The sequence below is a fragment of the Tiliqua scincoides genome, chromosome 1, assembly GCF_035046505.1.
Source record: "Tiliqua scincoides isolate rTilSci1 chromosome 1, rTilSci1.hap2, whole genome shotgun sequence".
NCBI lineage: Eukaryota > Metazoa > Chordata > Lepidosauria > Squamata > Scincidae > Tiliqua > Tiliqua scincoides.
In genome coordinates, this window is record NC_089821.1 from 305,614,607 (window position 1) to 305,631,444 (window position 16,838).

General features: G+C 43.5%; 1 protein-coding gene across 2 annotated transcripts in view; it reads right to left on the reverse strand.

The window, feature by feature from the left end:
* BRF1 (BRF1 RNA polymerase III transcription initiation factor subunit) overlaps positions 1-16,838 on the reverse strand; it is a 180,581-nt gene that overhangs the window by 132,994 nt on the left and 30,749 nt on the right. For both annotated transcript variants that reach the window (XM_066629563.1, XM_066629554.1), the window contains exon 2: positions 14,411-14,442. In XM_066629563.1, the coding sequence (XP_066485660.1) occupies positions 14,411-14,442 (32 nt within the window). The remainder of the gene's footprint in view (positions 1-14,410; positions 14,443-16,838) is intronic.

The window sequence follows — 16,838 nt, forward strand, 5'->3', positions numbered from 1 at the left end:
GCTTGTGCCGCAGTCTTCCTACCCCAGACACGCAGATTGGGAACTGCTGATTTAATTCAATCTTCCTAAACAATCAAGTCTGTGGATGCCTGTCAAGCAAATTATTCTTCCACAGAAGTTCTCAAAAATTATTAAGAGGATTGCAGAGTATTCTCCATGGTTGTAGTTTCACTCTGTTAATTAGCTGACCTGCAGCCCTACGCCTTAAATGTCCTCTTGCAGAAACTGACCTGTAACCTGGATTTTATGTGAAAAGTCACACACCACAGGCTTTTTCTGCCTCAATACCATACACCCAGATCTTTCCTTTTCGATAAGGGGAAGATGTACAGATTAACACAGGAGTGCCAAACATAAGGCCCACAGAAGATCTTTATCCAGCCCCCCGTGATAATTGGGTTCTCCCAGCACCACCTTTTCAGCAGCATAGCTTCTGCTGAGGGTTTGGAAGAGAGAGAGAGACAGAAGGAGACCTCAGAAGTCAAAGAACATGATGGGAAAAGGGTGAGAGAGGGAGGCACTGCTAAGGCTCTGGGAGGGCCAAATTAACATGCGGGCCACCCTTTCAGCAGCAGCAGCCACTTCTGCGGAGGCATCACTTTGCAAAGCTGCCAAGTAAAACTGCCATTACTCTGCTGAGTCAGAGTGATGGCTCAGCAGAAGCAGCATGGCTGAAAGGGCAACCCACATGAAGACTGGGCTCCCCTGTATCTTGAAAAAATTATTAAGATTTGCATATTTTCTCTTCTGTCATTTGCAGCTGAGTTCCCACATGAGAAGTACTTATTTATGGCCATCTGCTAAATGATATCACTTCCTGCTTAATGCTGTCACTTTTGGGCCTCAGAAGGTGCCCATGAATCCTATTCAGCCCACAATGTAAAACAAGTTTGACACCCTTTGGTTAATAGATCAACATTTCAATCTACCAGGTCCCCAATTTCAACCCCTTCCACTTTTGAATGGAAAACTGAAAATGTCCCAGAGTGCCTTCAAATTAAATCCAGTTAAAGAAGAGCAGAGGCCCCTCATTACAAACAACAAACTGCTGAGAGTAAGGGAGGCAGTAGTAAGTCAGGACACAAAGCTGGAATTGTTATAAATTATTAGACAAAAACACAAATCTTGGAAGTATCTGGAATACTTCCCACCTCACCCCAGCACTGTCTGTTCTAGTGGCTGTCTGCTGGTGTTCTTTTTGCATCTTTTTAGATTGTGAGCCCTTTTGGGACAGGGAGCCATTTAGTTATTTGATTTTTCTCTGTAAATCGCTTTGTGAACTTTTAGTTGAAAAGCGGTATATAAATACTGTTAATAATAATAATGTTAATAATACTTGGTTGGCCCTCTGGATGGTGAGGGAGGGAAAGGGGAGATAAAAGGAGACTTAGAGATGGCAGAGAAATTAAATGAGTTCTTTGCATCTGTCTTCACAGCAGAAGACCTCGGGCAGATACCGCTGCCCGAACGGCCCCATCTGACCGAGGAGTTAAGTCAGATAGAGGTTAAAAGAGAAGATGTTTCAGACCTCATTGATAAATTGAAGATCAATAAGTCACCGGGCCCTAATGGCATACACCCAAGAGTTATTAAGGAATTGAAGAATGAAGTTGCAGACCTCTTGACTAAGGTATGCAACTTGTCCCTCAAAACGGCCATGGTGCCAGAAGATTGGAGGATAGCAAATGTCACGCCTATTTTTAAAAAGGGAAAGAGGGGGGACCCGGGAAACTATAGGCCAGTCAGCCTAACATCCATACCGGGTAAGATGGTGGGATGCCTCATCAAAGATAGGATCTCAAAACACATAGACAAACAGGCCTTACTGAGGGAGAGTCAGCACGGCTTCTGTAAGGGTAAGTCTTACCTCACGAACCTTATAGAATTCTTTGAAAAGGTCAACAGGCATGTGGATGCGGGAGAACCTGTAGACATTATATATCTGGACTTTCAGAAGGCGTTTGACACGGTCCCTCACCAAAGGCTACTGAAAAAACTCCACAGTCAGGGAATTAGAGGACAGGTCCTCTCGTGGATTGAGAACTGGTTGGAGGCCAGGAAGCAGAGAGTGGGTATCAATGGGCAATTTTCACAATGGAGAGAGGTGAAAGCGGTGTGCCCCAAGGATCTGTCCTGGGACCGGTGCTTTTCAACCTCTTCATAAATGACCTGGAGACAGGGTTGAGCAGTGAAGTGGCTAAGTTTGCAGACGACACCAAACTTTTCCGAGTGGTGAAGACCAGAAGTGATTGTGAGGAGCTCCAGAAGGATCTCTCCAGACTGGCAGAATGGGCAGCAAAATGGCAGATGCGCTTCAATGTCAGTAAGTGTAAAGTCATGCACATTGGGGCAAAAAATCAAAACTTCACATATAGGCTGATGGGTTCTGAGCTGTCTGTGACAGATCAGGAGAGAGATCTTGGGGTGGTGGTGGACAGGTCGATGAAAGTGTCGACCCAATGTGCGGCGGCAGTGAAGAAGGCCAATTCTATGCTTGGGATCATTAGAAAAGGTATTGAGAACAAAACGGCTAGTATTATAATGCCGTTGTACAAATCTATGGTAAGGCCACACCTGGAGTATTGTGTCCAGTTCTGGTTTCCACATCTCAAAAAAGACATAGTGGAAATGGAAAAGGTGCAAAAGAGCGACTAAGATGATTACGGGGCTGGGGCACCTTCCTTATGAGGAAAGGCTACGGCGTTTGGGCCTCTTCAGCCTAGAAAAGAGACGCCTAAGGGGGGACATGATTGAGACATACAAAATTATGCAGGGGATGGACAGAGTGGATAGGGAGATGCTCTTTACACTCTCACATAATACCAGAACCAGGGAACATCCACTAAAATTGAGTGTTGGGCGGGTCAGGACAGACAAAAGAAAACTCAGCGTGTGGTCGGTCTGTGGAACTCCTTGCCACAGGATGTGGTGATGGCGTCTAGCCTAGACGCCTTTAAAAGGGGATTGGACAAGTTTTTGGAGGAAAAATCCATTATGGGGTACAAGCCATGATGTGTATGCGCAACCTCCTGATTTTAGAAATGGGTTATGTCAGAATGCCAGGTGCAAGGGAGGGCACCAGAATGAGGTCTCTTGTTATCTGTTTGCTCCCTGGGGCATTTGGTGGGCCGCTGTGAGATACAGGAAGCTGGACTAGATGGGCCTATGGCCTGATCCAGTGAGGCTGTTCTTATGTTCTTATGAATGTTTATATTTTCCCCAGAAAAAAACACACAAAAGCACAATAATTCAAGAACTGCCATTGAACATAAAGTATTACAATGCATTTTTTACATTTTCCTCTTCAAAAAATAAACATGAAAGTAATGGAAACGTGTCCTAAACATGCATACCAACTTTCATTCTCATACTTCAGTCTTCAAGAGCATTATAATATATCACACCAGCACCACCAAAGATTAACGCAGGTGATGGAGCCCAACTGCTTGAATTTGGAACAGTGATATATTCAAGGGCACGCACACCAAATTTTGTTCCAATGTCTCAGTGTACAAGGAAGATGCAGACACAATTCAGACATCACACCAAACCACGATTTGTATTAAACATAGTTTAAAATCTGAACCTTAGTTTGCAGCTCATAGTTAAAATATCTGGGTATACCGGCCATAAAATTCCAAAACAACTAGTTTTGTTTGAAGAATTAAAAGCAATGTTTCGTTCCACAATCTACAATTGTTCTACAATCATCAGGCATCCAAAGGCAAAACTCCACCATTGGTTTGGAACTTCAAAATACAGGTGTAAACCTGAGCTGCTCACCTGCTTTTCATCTGCTCAACAGTTTAGTTTCCCATCTATTGAGCACTCCCATTTCTATGGACAGGGCTTCCAGAAGCTGAGCAATGATCATATAACTATGATCAGACATCATGTCAAACCATAGTTAACACAAGCTATGATTTTCAAACCCACTTCAAACTGCAGCTTGAGACTCTAGTTTGTTGGCTTGATTGTGGTTTGTCAACTCAATCATTATGCCAAACCATAGTTAAATTACCTTCACCAAGATCTGGTGCAATGTCTGAACTGAGCAACTGTGTTACAATGACAAGAATCCCAAACAAGCAAGTTAGGCCTCACTTTCCCCAGTATATTCTTTAAAGTTGCAGTGTCCATTCTTTAGCTTTTGAAAGCCTCTAAGTCAGAGTGATCAAACTCTGGGCAGCTGGGGGGGGGGCACTACATGCATGATCCCTGGCTGTGCCAACCTGGGAATAATTGGCAGTGATGTGATGGTGTCACCATCAATTACTGCCACGTTCTGAGCCACTGAGTACATTCAGCAGGTTCAGGACACAAATGGAGGAGATGGGTTTTTCAATCTCCCTGCCATACTGTTCAGGCTTCTCCTTTTCCAAAGGAGAAGCTGGAACAGTGCGGCAGGGAGACTGAAAATCCACTGAAGTGGGAAGAGATGGGGGGGCTGGGCCAGGCTTTGGGGGGGAATGCCATAAAGGACTTGTGGGTCACAGTGTTGATCTAACAAAATTCTAAACTAAAGCCTAATTTTATCAAATACTGGAGACAAAAGACAATTCACAGAAGGGTAGAAGGTGATTTAAAGAGGCCATGGTGTGCACCCTCCTTTTGATTCAATATAATCTCTTCTTGAAAACTAAAAGACAGAACAGAAGACTGAGCATACACACTAAGCCTCTATCATATCATATCAACTCTGAAAAAAGTTCATTCATGTTCTAACCTATCTTATTTCTTCCACCTGCAGTAAAGACTAATGTAGGCCATTTAGATACACAACACATTTGCAATGAAGGACTTGAGGGAATTTCTAGTCTAGGCTTCTCAATACAATTTCCCAGCGTTTGGTTTTATCATTGATCGAGAGAGTGAGCCCTCACACACAGCACACAGTACATCTCATACATGTTTAATGCCAGTGCAAAAAGTCATACAAAAAGTCAGCAGTGAGAAATTGATTTCAACTCCCTTAGTAAGCAAGGGTTATTGATGCTTCAGATGCAAAATGCACACATACACGCACACGCCTGCCCACTCCATTTTGAAATTCTGAAGTATTTATAACTTCAAACCAGGGGCCCTTGGAGTATAAAGAAACGGAAAATAAAGTTCAAAAGTCACCACAAGGCACGCAAACGGAATCAATAGTAGAGCTGTATGCATTCTGTCCATTTACGATGCTGGACCGTTGATATTTCTCAAGCAACAATTCACCGTTCTGTCCAATTTAAAATGAAATGGCTTGCAGTGTTCCTTATTTTTATCATTTGCATGTATCCAAAATTCTTGCCTTTCACAGTTTAGAGCAGTGATTCTCATACTGTGAGCCATGAGCCACAGAAACCACCAAGGGGAGTCGTGGAATCCTTGCAAAAATCCTGGATTGGATACAATATAATGGATTGTAGCCCTCATGGCAAAGTATGGCCAACGGCCCAATAGGTCAAGGGAGCAGCAAGTCGAAAAAGTTTGGGAACCACTGGTTCAGAGGATGTTTTAAAAATTACACAAGCATGTTTCACTTTTTGGTGGTCTCCAACTTCCTTTTTGAAGGCAAGGAATTCCTTTCCTTCAGATCTCATGTTAACGTTGAAAATAAGAACCCACCTGTACTGAAAGCATTTCAGCTTCTGCTTGTGAATGGATTTTTATTTAAAGGTTAGTGTGACCCAGCGCCTCAGAGTTTCTGTATAAAGCACCACTGGACACAGACATCACTTTTGTCACAAGTTCCGTTGGTTTGATTCTCAAGCCACGTGATGACAATCACAATGGATCTGGCTGGTCAGGTGCATTCAAAACCCTGAGACTTCACAAGGTTTTCAACCCTTGAAAAATGAGGGGAAAATATGGCTCCAGGATGGGGCTCAGAAGAAAAAGGACTGGCTCTCTAAAAGCAGCAGCTCAAAAGTGGTCCAAGATTAACTTTTACCAACTGCCCATTTGAGGGGGAAAAATCTGAAGAAACAGGATTATTTGGGGCAAACAGACAGGCCTATTAGTCACCACATGAAAGACTGAGCTATGCAGTAAGCTAGGAGGAGGGCTAACATTCTGAACAAAGTTTGAAAAATTCTTACTAGGCTTCATAATCAATAAGCTCAAGAGAAGCAATCCCAGTATGGGGGCAATCTAAGACATTCAAACAATTGGTTAGCACACTAGGGTACCAATTGTTCAAAAAACTCACAGGAGAAATAAGATCCAGAGTTCCATTCTGGAGTTCACAAAGAAACATTTCAGGAGGAAAATAAATTAGCAGCAGGCCCATGGGGAAAGTTGAAGAAGGTTTCCTAAGGAGGCATTTCAACACCTATTCAACCTCTCTTCTTTAACACTCTGTTGCCTTTTGAATTATTTCTTGAACCATGCTGTGCATTATTAGCGTGGCCTTGGACTAAACCAAGCTCAGTCACTCTGCAGATAATGTATCCAAAGACTGGAAGTTGCCTTTGTGGCAAAGTCATTCCAGCAACCAAAACTCGTTAGCAGGCCACACACCTTAGAATCCCAGGACCTTTTTCAAAACCATGTACCTCCTCCAGTTCTATCTTTTCAAAGCTCTGCTGCAGAAAAACTATTTCTTTCCCTTCAATTTTGAACTTTAGGTTTTCAACTTCCTGTATCTCACAGCGGCCCACCAAATGCTTCAGGGAGCACACAAGAGAACAAGACACCACCTGCATCCTGGTGCCCTTCCCTGCATCTGATATATTGAAGTAGCCTACTTCTAAAACCAGGAGCTTGCACATACCTATCATGACTTGTAAACCCATGATGGACATTTCCTCCAGAAATTTGTCCAACCCCTATTAAAGGCATCTAGGACAGATGCCATCACCACTTCCTGTGGCAAGGAGTTCCACAGACCAATTACATGCTGGGTAAAGAAATGTTTTCTATTGTCTATCCCAGGGGTGCCCAAACCCCGGCCCTGGGGCCACTTATGGCCCTCGAGGCCTCTCAATGTGGCCCTCAAGGAGCCCCCAATGTCCAATGAGACTCTGGCCCTCCAGAGATTTGTTGGAGCCCTCACTGGCCCGACGCAACTGCTCTCGGTGTGAGGACGACTGTTTGACCTCACGCATGAGCTGTGGGATGAGGGCTTCCTCCGCCGCTTGCTGTTTCACATCTGTGATGCAGTAGTGGCAGCAAAGAAAAGGTTGGCCTTGCTTTGTGCAAGGCCTTTTATAGGCCTTGAGCTATTTCAAGACCGTCATTCATTCATATAAGTTCATCTTTAATATATTCATTTATGTAAACGTATGTAAATTTATTCAAATTTTAAATGTAAATTAATTCTTTTTTCCCCCGGTCCCTGACACAGTGTCAGAGAGACGATGTGGCCCTCCTGCTAAAAACTTTGGACACCCCTGGTCTATCCTAACTCTCCCAACACTCAATTTTAGTGGATGCCCCCTGGTTCTGGTGTTAAGTGAGAGGAAAAAGAGCATCTCTCTATCCACCCTCTGTATAATTTTGTGTGTCTCAATCATGTCCCCCCTCAGGTGCCTCTTTTCTAGACTGAAGAGCCCCAAACGTTGTAGTCTTGCAAGGGAGGTGCCCCAGCCCACTAACCATTTTGGTTGCTCTCTTCTGCACCTTTTTCCTTTCCAGGTCTCTTATGTCCCATTTCAGTGCTGTAGCAAAACAGCCAAGGCTTGAGCTCTCCAGCTCTACCAAACTTACAGCCCTTCAGCACACCCTTACATAGCTTAGGGTGGGACTATTCTGATGGCATTTATGTTCTAGTTTTAGGTGACCCTCTGCATCACTAAAAATGCAGCCAGTATAGGTTGTAGTTTGATAGAAGGAGGATTTTATTTACACATACTCTCAGCCCAAGATAGGCAGCAGTATCAGTTTGTGTCATTACTGTGTAGGAGTATGCCTTTCAGACACCCAGAGGGTTCAAAGCAAGAATGCAGCAGGTTGCTGAAATTCCCCACATAAGGGAATCACAGGTTGTTCAAGCTGCAAGACCAGAACCACATACAAGAACACTCCCAGCTTGTCCTGGATCAGACAATACCAGACATCCAATTCCATGCTTCTGCCTGCTGTAAAGCTTCAAGAACTATGACACTCCCTCACTCTTGGCAACCTGCTGGTGAAGAAAGTCACTAGGCTCTCTCCTTCATATGGCCAAACTATTTATCTGCTTGCCATTTGCCTGCTTGTCATCATCCCTACCAGTTTTTCCTGCCTCCCATACCCGAGTCTGTACTAGCACCTGGACTAAGGTATCTAATATGAAAGAAAACAACACCTGGATCCTATTTAATGTATTCTCCAGCCTTGCCAAGGCTTAATGGCAGGGTAAAAGCAGAGGAATGAATTGAGAGAAAAAATGCTGCATCTTCCAAACACAAAATTCCATCTCCCACTAAGAACCTCAAGTGCCATTCCTTCTCCACCACTATCCAATTAGAGTGAACTCGGGTTCAAACCATACATGAGTGACACATCTGTTTAAAACTGGATCCAATATTGGCAACCTTCAGTCTCGAGAGACTATGGTATCGCGCTCTGAAAGGTGGTTCTGGAACAGCGTCTGGTGTGGCTGAAAAGGCCAATCCGGGAGTGACAATCCCTTCCACACTGGGAGCAAGTGCAGTCTGTCCCTGGTCTGTCTCCCTGGCTGTGGTCCTTCCTTCTTTGCCTCTTTGCCTCAGACTGTTGGCCAAGTGTCTCTTCAAACTGGAAGAGGCCATGCTGCACAGCCTGCCGCCAAGCAGGCCGCTCAGAGGCCAGGGTTTCCCACCTGTTGAGGTCCACACCTAAGGCCTTCAGATCCCTCTTGCAGATGTCCTTGTATCGTAGCTGTGGTCTACCTATAGGGCGCTTTCCTTGCACGAGTTCTCCATAGAGGAGATCCTTTGGGATCCAGACATGCATTAAAGGATGCGCATTAAAGGACATGCATTAAAGGATTAAAGACATGCAAAACTGGATCCAGACATGCATTAAAGGGGGTGGACTGTGGAGAGGATGCTAAATTTCCCTCCACACATACCTTCATCACCCTGTGTGTTCTCTCCCAAGGTCACTCTCTGGGTTCTATAATGGAAGTGAGACTGGCTACAAGAAAAGGGATTTGGGACAGGAGAGGCTGCTGGAAGAAAAGAAGTGGGCTCCATATATTTATATGAGTCATATTCAGACAATTTAAACAAGCAATCCAAGTTACCACAAACTCTGGTGGGGATGATGACGAAAATGATACAGAGTGCTGAAATGATACAGCATTCATTCAGCAGGTGGTCCAGTAAAACTGAACCATAGAGTGCCAAGGGGGTAGAAGAAAATACATGTTTGAATGCTTCTTCATACAAAACCAGCATGTTAGACTACACCCTTTTTTACCCTAACACTAGATAGAAGTCTGCCAGAATCTTGTCTTAAAATATGTTTGACTTAAATAAGACTTAAAATAAGTCTTAAAACACTTGTGTTTGCCTAAAGCTGCAATCTTACCTACATTTACCTGGCAGTAAACTGTTGACTATAGGAGGCTTACTTCTGAGTAGAAATGGCTCTAAGAGGAGCATTAAACAGAAATGTACAGTCCCCCACCTCCACTCTCAATGGTATAGTCCAGGAAGAACTGTCAGCATATGAAATTCTCAAGAGTGTGAATAAGTTCAGATGCAACTCCTTCCTGACCTCCAGTGTGATGACAACCATACAATTTGTTAACAAATCCACCCAGCAACTTATACCAAGGACAACTTAACCAAGATCCAAGTCCCTTTCGTTTTAACAATAACCCAGATGTGTGGCTTATGGGCCAGATCCAATCCACAGAAACTCTATGCATGGACACATCTCAGGGAACATGACCTGTCATGGAGAAAGCGGAGCAAGTGGCCAAGCACCACCCCTTGGAGAAGCGCTTCTTCCCCTCACTCCAAAACAACCTATGAGACAAGCAGAGGGGAACACTGGGGTCAGCCTTCTGTAGCTGGAGCTAAGCAGTGCCGAAGAGAGGGGCAGAATCACTGGAGGAGATGGAAGGAGTGAGAGTGACCAGCAGAATGAGCATGAGAAACGAGAACATGATTGCCAGCAGGAGACATAGAAGACACTAGCGAACAGCAGCACCCAGTGATGGACCACACATACACTGTGGTCAAAGCACAACAAAGTGTCTGATTAAGAGTCTATCAGGACTCCCACAGCCTGCAGCAGAATGTCTAGTTACACAGCAAAGAGGCTCTTAATGCAAAAAAGAAGTGGTGGAGGACAGCTTGATGAAAGTGTCGACCCAATGTGCGGCGGCAGTGAAGAAGGCCAATTCCATGCTTGGGATCATTAGAAAAGGTATTGAGAACAAAACGGCTAATATTATAATGCCGTTGTACAAATGATGGTAAGGCCATACCTGGAGTATTGCATCCAGTTCTGGTCGCCACATCTCAAAAAGGATATAGTGGAAATGGAAAAGGTGCAAAAGAGAGCGACTAAGATGATTACTGAGCTGGGGCACCTTCCTTATGAGGAAAGGCTAAGGTGTTTGGGCCTCTCCTGCCTAGAAAAGAGACGCCTGAGGGGGGACATGATTGATACATACAAAATTATGCAGGGGATGGACAGAGTGGATAGAGAGGTGCTCTTTACACTCTAACAAAACACCAGAACCAGGGGACATCCACTAAAATTGAGTGTTGGGAGAGTTAGAACAGACAAAAGAAAATATTTCTTTACTCAGCGTGTGGTAGGTCTGTGGAACTCCTTACTACAGGATGTGGTGATGGCATCTGGCCTAGATGCCTTTAAAAAGGGGATTGGACAAGTTTCTGGAGGAAAAATCTATTATGGGTTACAAGCCATGATGTGTATGTGCAACCTCCTGATTTTAGAAATGGGCTATGTCAGAATGCCAATGCAAGGGAGGGCACCAGGATGCAGGTCTCTTGTTATCAGGTGTGCTCCCTGGGGCATTTGGTGAGCCACTGTGAGATACAGGAAGCTGGACTAGATGGGCCTATGGCCTGATCCAGCGGGGCTGTTCTTATGTTCTTAAGAAGGAATCAGTCTCTAGTAGCCTGTGCAGTGCCTGGCAGGGAGTGTCTGCTTATACAACAAAGGCACTGGTTTGGGCTGAATGTTCGCCTAATGACCTAATCACATAACAGGAGGATTGGAGAATGTATCCCTGTATCCCCGTCTCTTTAAGTGATGCACACCTGTAGTAGGAAGGAGACATGCAGACAGCAGCTGGGCAAACCTGTCAAAGTTGCAAGGCAACTCAAGATTTAAAGGGCCAGTAACTTGGCAGCTGGAAGGACTTCCTCATGAGCAGAGGCATCAGTGTAAGGAACAATGCAGCAGCTCAAGGGAGAGGCACAGGACAGACTGTGCATTGACGTGTGATGGAATAACACACACACACACACACACACACACACACACACACACACAGTGTAATCTTGAGTACAGCTCTTCATTCACTTAAGCCCTAAGGATGGCCCGTCACAACCCCTTCAACACCTACTTACACCTGTTGGAGGAGAAAGGGCAGGTGGAGGAAACGACACCCCCCCTTCTTTTCTACTCTCCTTTCCCTCTTGTCTTCCAGATCACTGGGCAGCTCAGCTATATACTAGAACAGGGGTGACAAACACACCTAACTGTCATTACAAATAAAAAATATTTAAATTAATAAATATTTAAATATTTAAAAATATTTAATTAAAAAATAAATATTATGGCCACACTACTTCATAGTCCCGATTGAGAGGATGAATTTATAAAACTTCAAGGACTATCTTCAGACATATGCATTAGGAAGAGATAACACAGTATGCACTTCCAATATATTACTGGAAATTGCTGCATTTGCCTTTTCTGAGGCATCATCAAGTTGCTGGCTTATAGTTACTTTATGACTGATCAAGATTTGCATATACTTCTCTGTCATTTGCTCCTAATGAGAATTAAGTGATTATGTTTGGGCATCACCTGCTTAATGATGTCACTTCCTGCTTAATGGTCATGCATTCAGGCTATGGTCATGAATGCTATTCAGGCTACTGTATGAAATGAATTTGACACCCTCGGACTATGTTTTTCAATAACTATAGGAAGGTCAGAAGTTTGGGAGTGGGCATTTCAACCAACTGTGGCAGTGCTCCCCAAACTGCGGGTCAGGACCCACCAGCGGGTCACGACCCGTTTGTTGGAGGGTCATGAAACTGACACTGACAACCTGATAGCTGACTAGGAAAATGCACTGAGTTCTACAGATTGTGAAACTGAGCCGCATCTGTGCATTTACTTGTGAGTAGACAACCATGCCTCAGTTCACTTCAAAGGGCAATCAATGCAAAATCACCAGAATAGTCCTGAACCAATTAATGCAGGACCGAAAAAACAAGAAGGAAGCCCCCCCCCCCCCCAATGCTGACAGGGAAATGTATTGAGCCCTACGGAAAGTAGAATAGCCACATGTCTGTGTTTACTCATGCCCCGGCTCTTGTTGAAGGCCAGACAGAAGGGGACACAAGGCCACCAGAATGGTCCCAATCTGATGAACGTGGAGCTCAACAAATCCTTTAAAAGGTGGATCCCCCAAATCAAAAAAAAGGACAAAAACAGATGCTTGAGTAGCTGGTAAAACTTTTTTAAGCTCATAAAGCTAGGTGGGTCTAATAGAATGTTGTTTTAAAAAGTGGGTTCTAGGTGCGAATCACTGAACTATGCTGTACTAAAATAAGGTCATTAGCTGACCTGAGTTGCTCACATCCATTTGTCCCTGCCTGCATACATGTTCCTGTTATTTCTACACCATTTATTTAGGCAGCCAGAACCTTTTACAATAGTGCATAGAATTGCTATATATAGTTTCATGACATTGCACAAAACAATGATTAACTGATGATCAAAAGTAGATTGTGCCACTGGCCTCACCACCCTTCTTTTTTTTTTTTTAATCGAGGATTCTTGAAATGGGGAAAAACAAAATACAGGGAGAGAGAAGGCAAAAGAAATAAAGAGAACAATTAAAGGTGAGTTCCGTGTTGCAGACCAGGCTAAAGATGAACTTTGAAAAGGTAGAAGATAAGTGTTCCGTGAAAGGCATGGCCTTGTATGTCTTTAGCTTATCCACTGATTGCAAGAAGGCACAAAATTAGCTTGCACACTTTCCATTTTACAGTGGCTCATATAATTTAAAACAGACAGCAGTGGCTTGAAATGAAATCCCACTATCCTCTGCCAGTGTGAGTATGAAACGTATTTTTAGAACGTTAGCCACTTTATGAATCAAAATTTGTGAAATTGCTGCAATTCCAGAAGGTTCTTTGAAGTTCCGCATAGTCAATTGGAGGGTGCCAGTTACTAAAGACAGCTGTAGAGGACAAAAATAACTTCAACCAGCTGAGTTTTCCATAGAATATATTTTGATATAGGCTGGAAACATGCAGCGTACACACACACCCTCTACAGCTACTGGAACACAGGCAATCCTGAGTGCACTTATATCTATAGCACCTTCCACACTTCATTTCAATTGCTCTGGAGCAAATATAACAACCTGAAGGTCATCCAGAGTATCCCACCCTTCTATCTGAGAAAATCACAAACAGCACAGACATTTATTAAAGAAATCTAACACTGCCATCCTAAGCGTGTCTGGTCATTTAGTTTAATAGGACTTACTTCCAGGTAAGTATGTATAGAACTGCAGACTTAATTGCTTAATTGCATGAGGTTCAGTAATCACTAGAATATATCTGCATGTGAGTAAATGCAATAGCTCTGAAACAAAGCATGTGTTCTTTGTGTTTAAATGGTGCATGTCCCTGCCTTAAGTTAACAGGCATCATACATTCCTCCTGTGTGAGACAAAAGGAAATACCCCTTTAAGACAGTACCTGACATCTGCAAATCTGATATTTTTAAAGTTTACTGCTCTATTGGTGCATCTTTTTAGTGGATTAAATTTTTTAAAATCTATCTTTTAATAATTGCAGTCCTGGTTTTGTACAGTTTCTGCCACCAAGTCTCCTTTCTAGTCAATTCAAAAATCTCCCTCTAAAATATTCTCTCCCACTCTGAGCTGTGCCACTTTTAGTTCACCAGTCCTTGTTAGATAGCTCTTTCTCTCTGTACACAAAAGATAGTTTGAACAATTTATAAAACCATTAGCACCACAATTACACTATCTGTTGATTTGTTATTTGTAGAAGGGAGAAAGACACACCAAACACTTGATCTCCAATTGCATGGAACAATTATCTCCGATTTATAATGACTATGATTTTCCTGTCCAGCACTACTAAACCAAAAAGAGGGAGATAATTAAGGTTTTTTGAACAGCACCCACATTACTAGCTCTTAGCCTGTACTTGTTTCTAAGGGTTAATAATCAAACAGAATATTTCAATAAAAGCAGATACAATACCTGAAGGAGATCACTGAGGTCAAGCAGCATGTCTGTGATGGAGATTAAGGAACTTAAGTGTACACTCAGCCTGCAAAGGCACACATTTGATTGGCAGCTGGAAAGGGAAATAAAAGCATTTCATTGTGAAAGGCACAAGAATAGGACATCTTGTCTCATTATCCTGGTTTTGCTAAATGATGGTGAGACAAACAAATGCAAAAGAAGAGTGTTAAGATTCTTGGAATTTTTGTTTTAAAGAGATCACTTAGCATTTTAAACCAAAGTTCTATTCAACAAAAATTTCATGGAGGAAAAAAACTTTACAAGAGGCACAAGCTTGACAACCAAATCAGCTCACCACTCCATCTGGTAGTTCTGCCCCTCTGTCCATAACTTCTAGCAAGATGGAACATACCATGTAGTGCCACTATGCTGGAAGTTTCCCTACCCTCAGTCGCAAGTGATATGGAATGGGCAGGGGAACTCTTAGTAAAATAGCACTGAATCATGCATTCAGTTTCACAAGACATGGTGGGGGGGACACAATGACACCAAATTTGAGGGAGGGGGCTGCCATTTTCCTTAGAATAACATTTGGAAGACTCCTGACTATGGGCTATGTCAGAATGCCAGATGCAAGGGAGGGCACCAGGATGAGATCTCTTGTTATCTTGTGCGCTCCCTGGGGCATTTGGTGGGCCGCTGTGAGATACAGGAAGCTGGACTAGATGGGCCTATGGCCTGATCCAGTGGGGCTGTTCTTATGACTCAGTGGTAGAACACATGCTACATATGATGAAGGTATCAGGACATCAGGTATAAGGATCAATCCCCAGAACCCCTCCTTAAAATGATCTTAGATAAAAGGGTTGGGATGCACTTTGCCAAAGAATTTTGAGAGCAGCTGTCAGAGACAATACAGGGCTGGACTGGCCCAAGACCTGGCTCAGTATTAATATAGCTTAACTCATCCTGCAGTTTTCTGTGGGGTAGCACCGTTTACTTTGGTTCAGCACAGAAGCTGGTCTAATTTCTTCCATGGACTGCATAGGTGAGTTAAGATAAAAAGCCCCCTGGAGAGAAGCCATGGGATGTGGAAGTGAAAGAGGAACTGGCTGGCACATTCCTAAGTTAACCATGAAACTAATGCAAGATTCAAGCCTATTCATGCTCTCTGAGGCTCCCTGCAGAGACTGCAGCACCCCATGGAGAGCAGAGGCTAACTAGGCACATTCAGCCCCAGCAGGATGTACAAAGAGACAGAGCTATTATTACTGGTTTGAAATAAGCAAACAGAGAATACTTATTGGTTTCACATAATAGTATTCATATTGAAAAAGGCAGCCACTATATTTAACAAGAGGTTGCACATAAACGTTCAACTGGGATTTTTCCTGTTACTCAAGCATGACCACCACCCCGTACCAGAGAGTGGTGAGGGACGATGAAGAGAGATCTGTTCAACTGCAGAAGGTGGCCATGGAGTGTACAAATACAACGTTTAGGGCAGGGGTGCTCACACTTTTTTGGCTCGAGAGCTACTTTGAAACCCAGCAAGGCACGGAGATCTACCAGGGGGGAAGGAAGCGTCTGACAGACACCCCCTTTAATGTATGGAGCCCCTGCTGGAGTCTAGTCAGTTTCATCAGTTTTGTTGCTGCATGCCTGAAGAGCAGCTAAAGTGTCAGTTTCAGTGTCAGTTTAGTGTCAGCTAAATATGTCGGTTTCCTCTAGTCACTAGACGAAACTGACATATTAACAGTTTGGAGAGACAGGGCTCCAGGATCTACTCATTTTGTCTCACGATCTACCGGTAGATCGCGATCCACCTATTGAGCACCCCTGGTTTAGGGGGTCACAACCAAGAAATTTAAAACCAAAATGTCACACTGCCTAAGCTATACAGATATATTTTTTAAAACATTTAAAACAAGCTTAGGAAGAAACTTAACTTCAAAACAGGGTTGTCATCTGAGTAAAGTAAACTTACCTGTGTGAGTTTTAGTCAACTAATTTATCACAACTTTGCACATGAACAAAACTACTGAAGAAAGAAAGCACATTTAGTTGTTGGAAGATGCATGTCTGTGTTGCAGCAGGGGCCATCCAAGATAAACACGCATGTATGGAAAAGGAACAGTTTCACTTGTGTGTATCCTTAAGTCCTAGTCACGCACTTTTAAAACTGGATACACGGCACTTGTGCAGAGGAGGAGCAGCAGAGTATAGGAGTGCCAGCCCCAGCACTGTCATGTTCTATGACCACACCTCTGGAATCCATGCACTGAAGCAGCAATGAAGCAGGGAACACTTTCCCTGGTATCTCGAACAGGACTCGACCCTTTTATCTGAGATCATTTTAAGGAGGGGTTCTGGGGATTGATCCTGATACTGTTATGATACAAACTGTCCAGGACCTGCCGGAAGTGATGTCATGGCCGGAAGT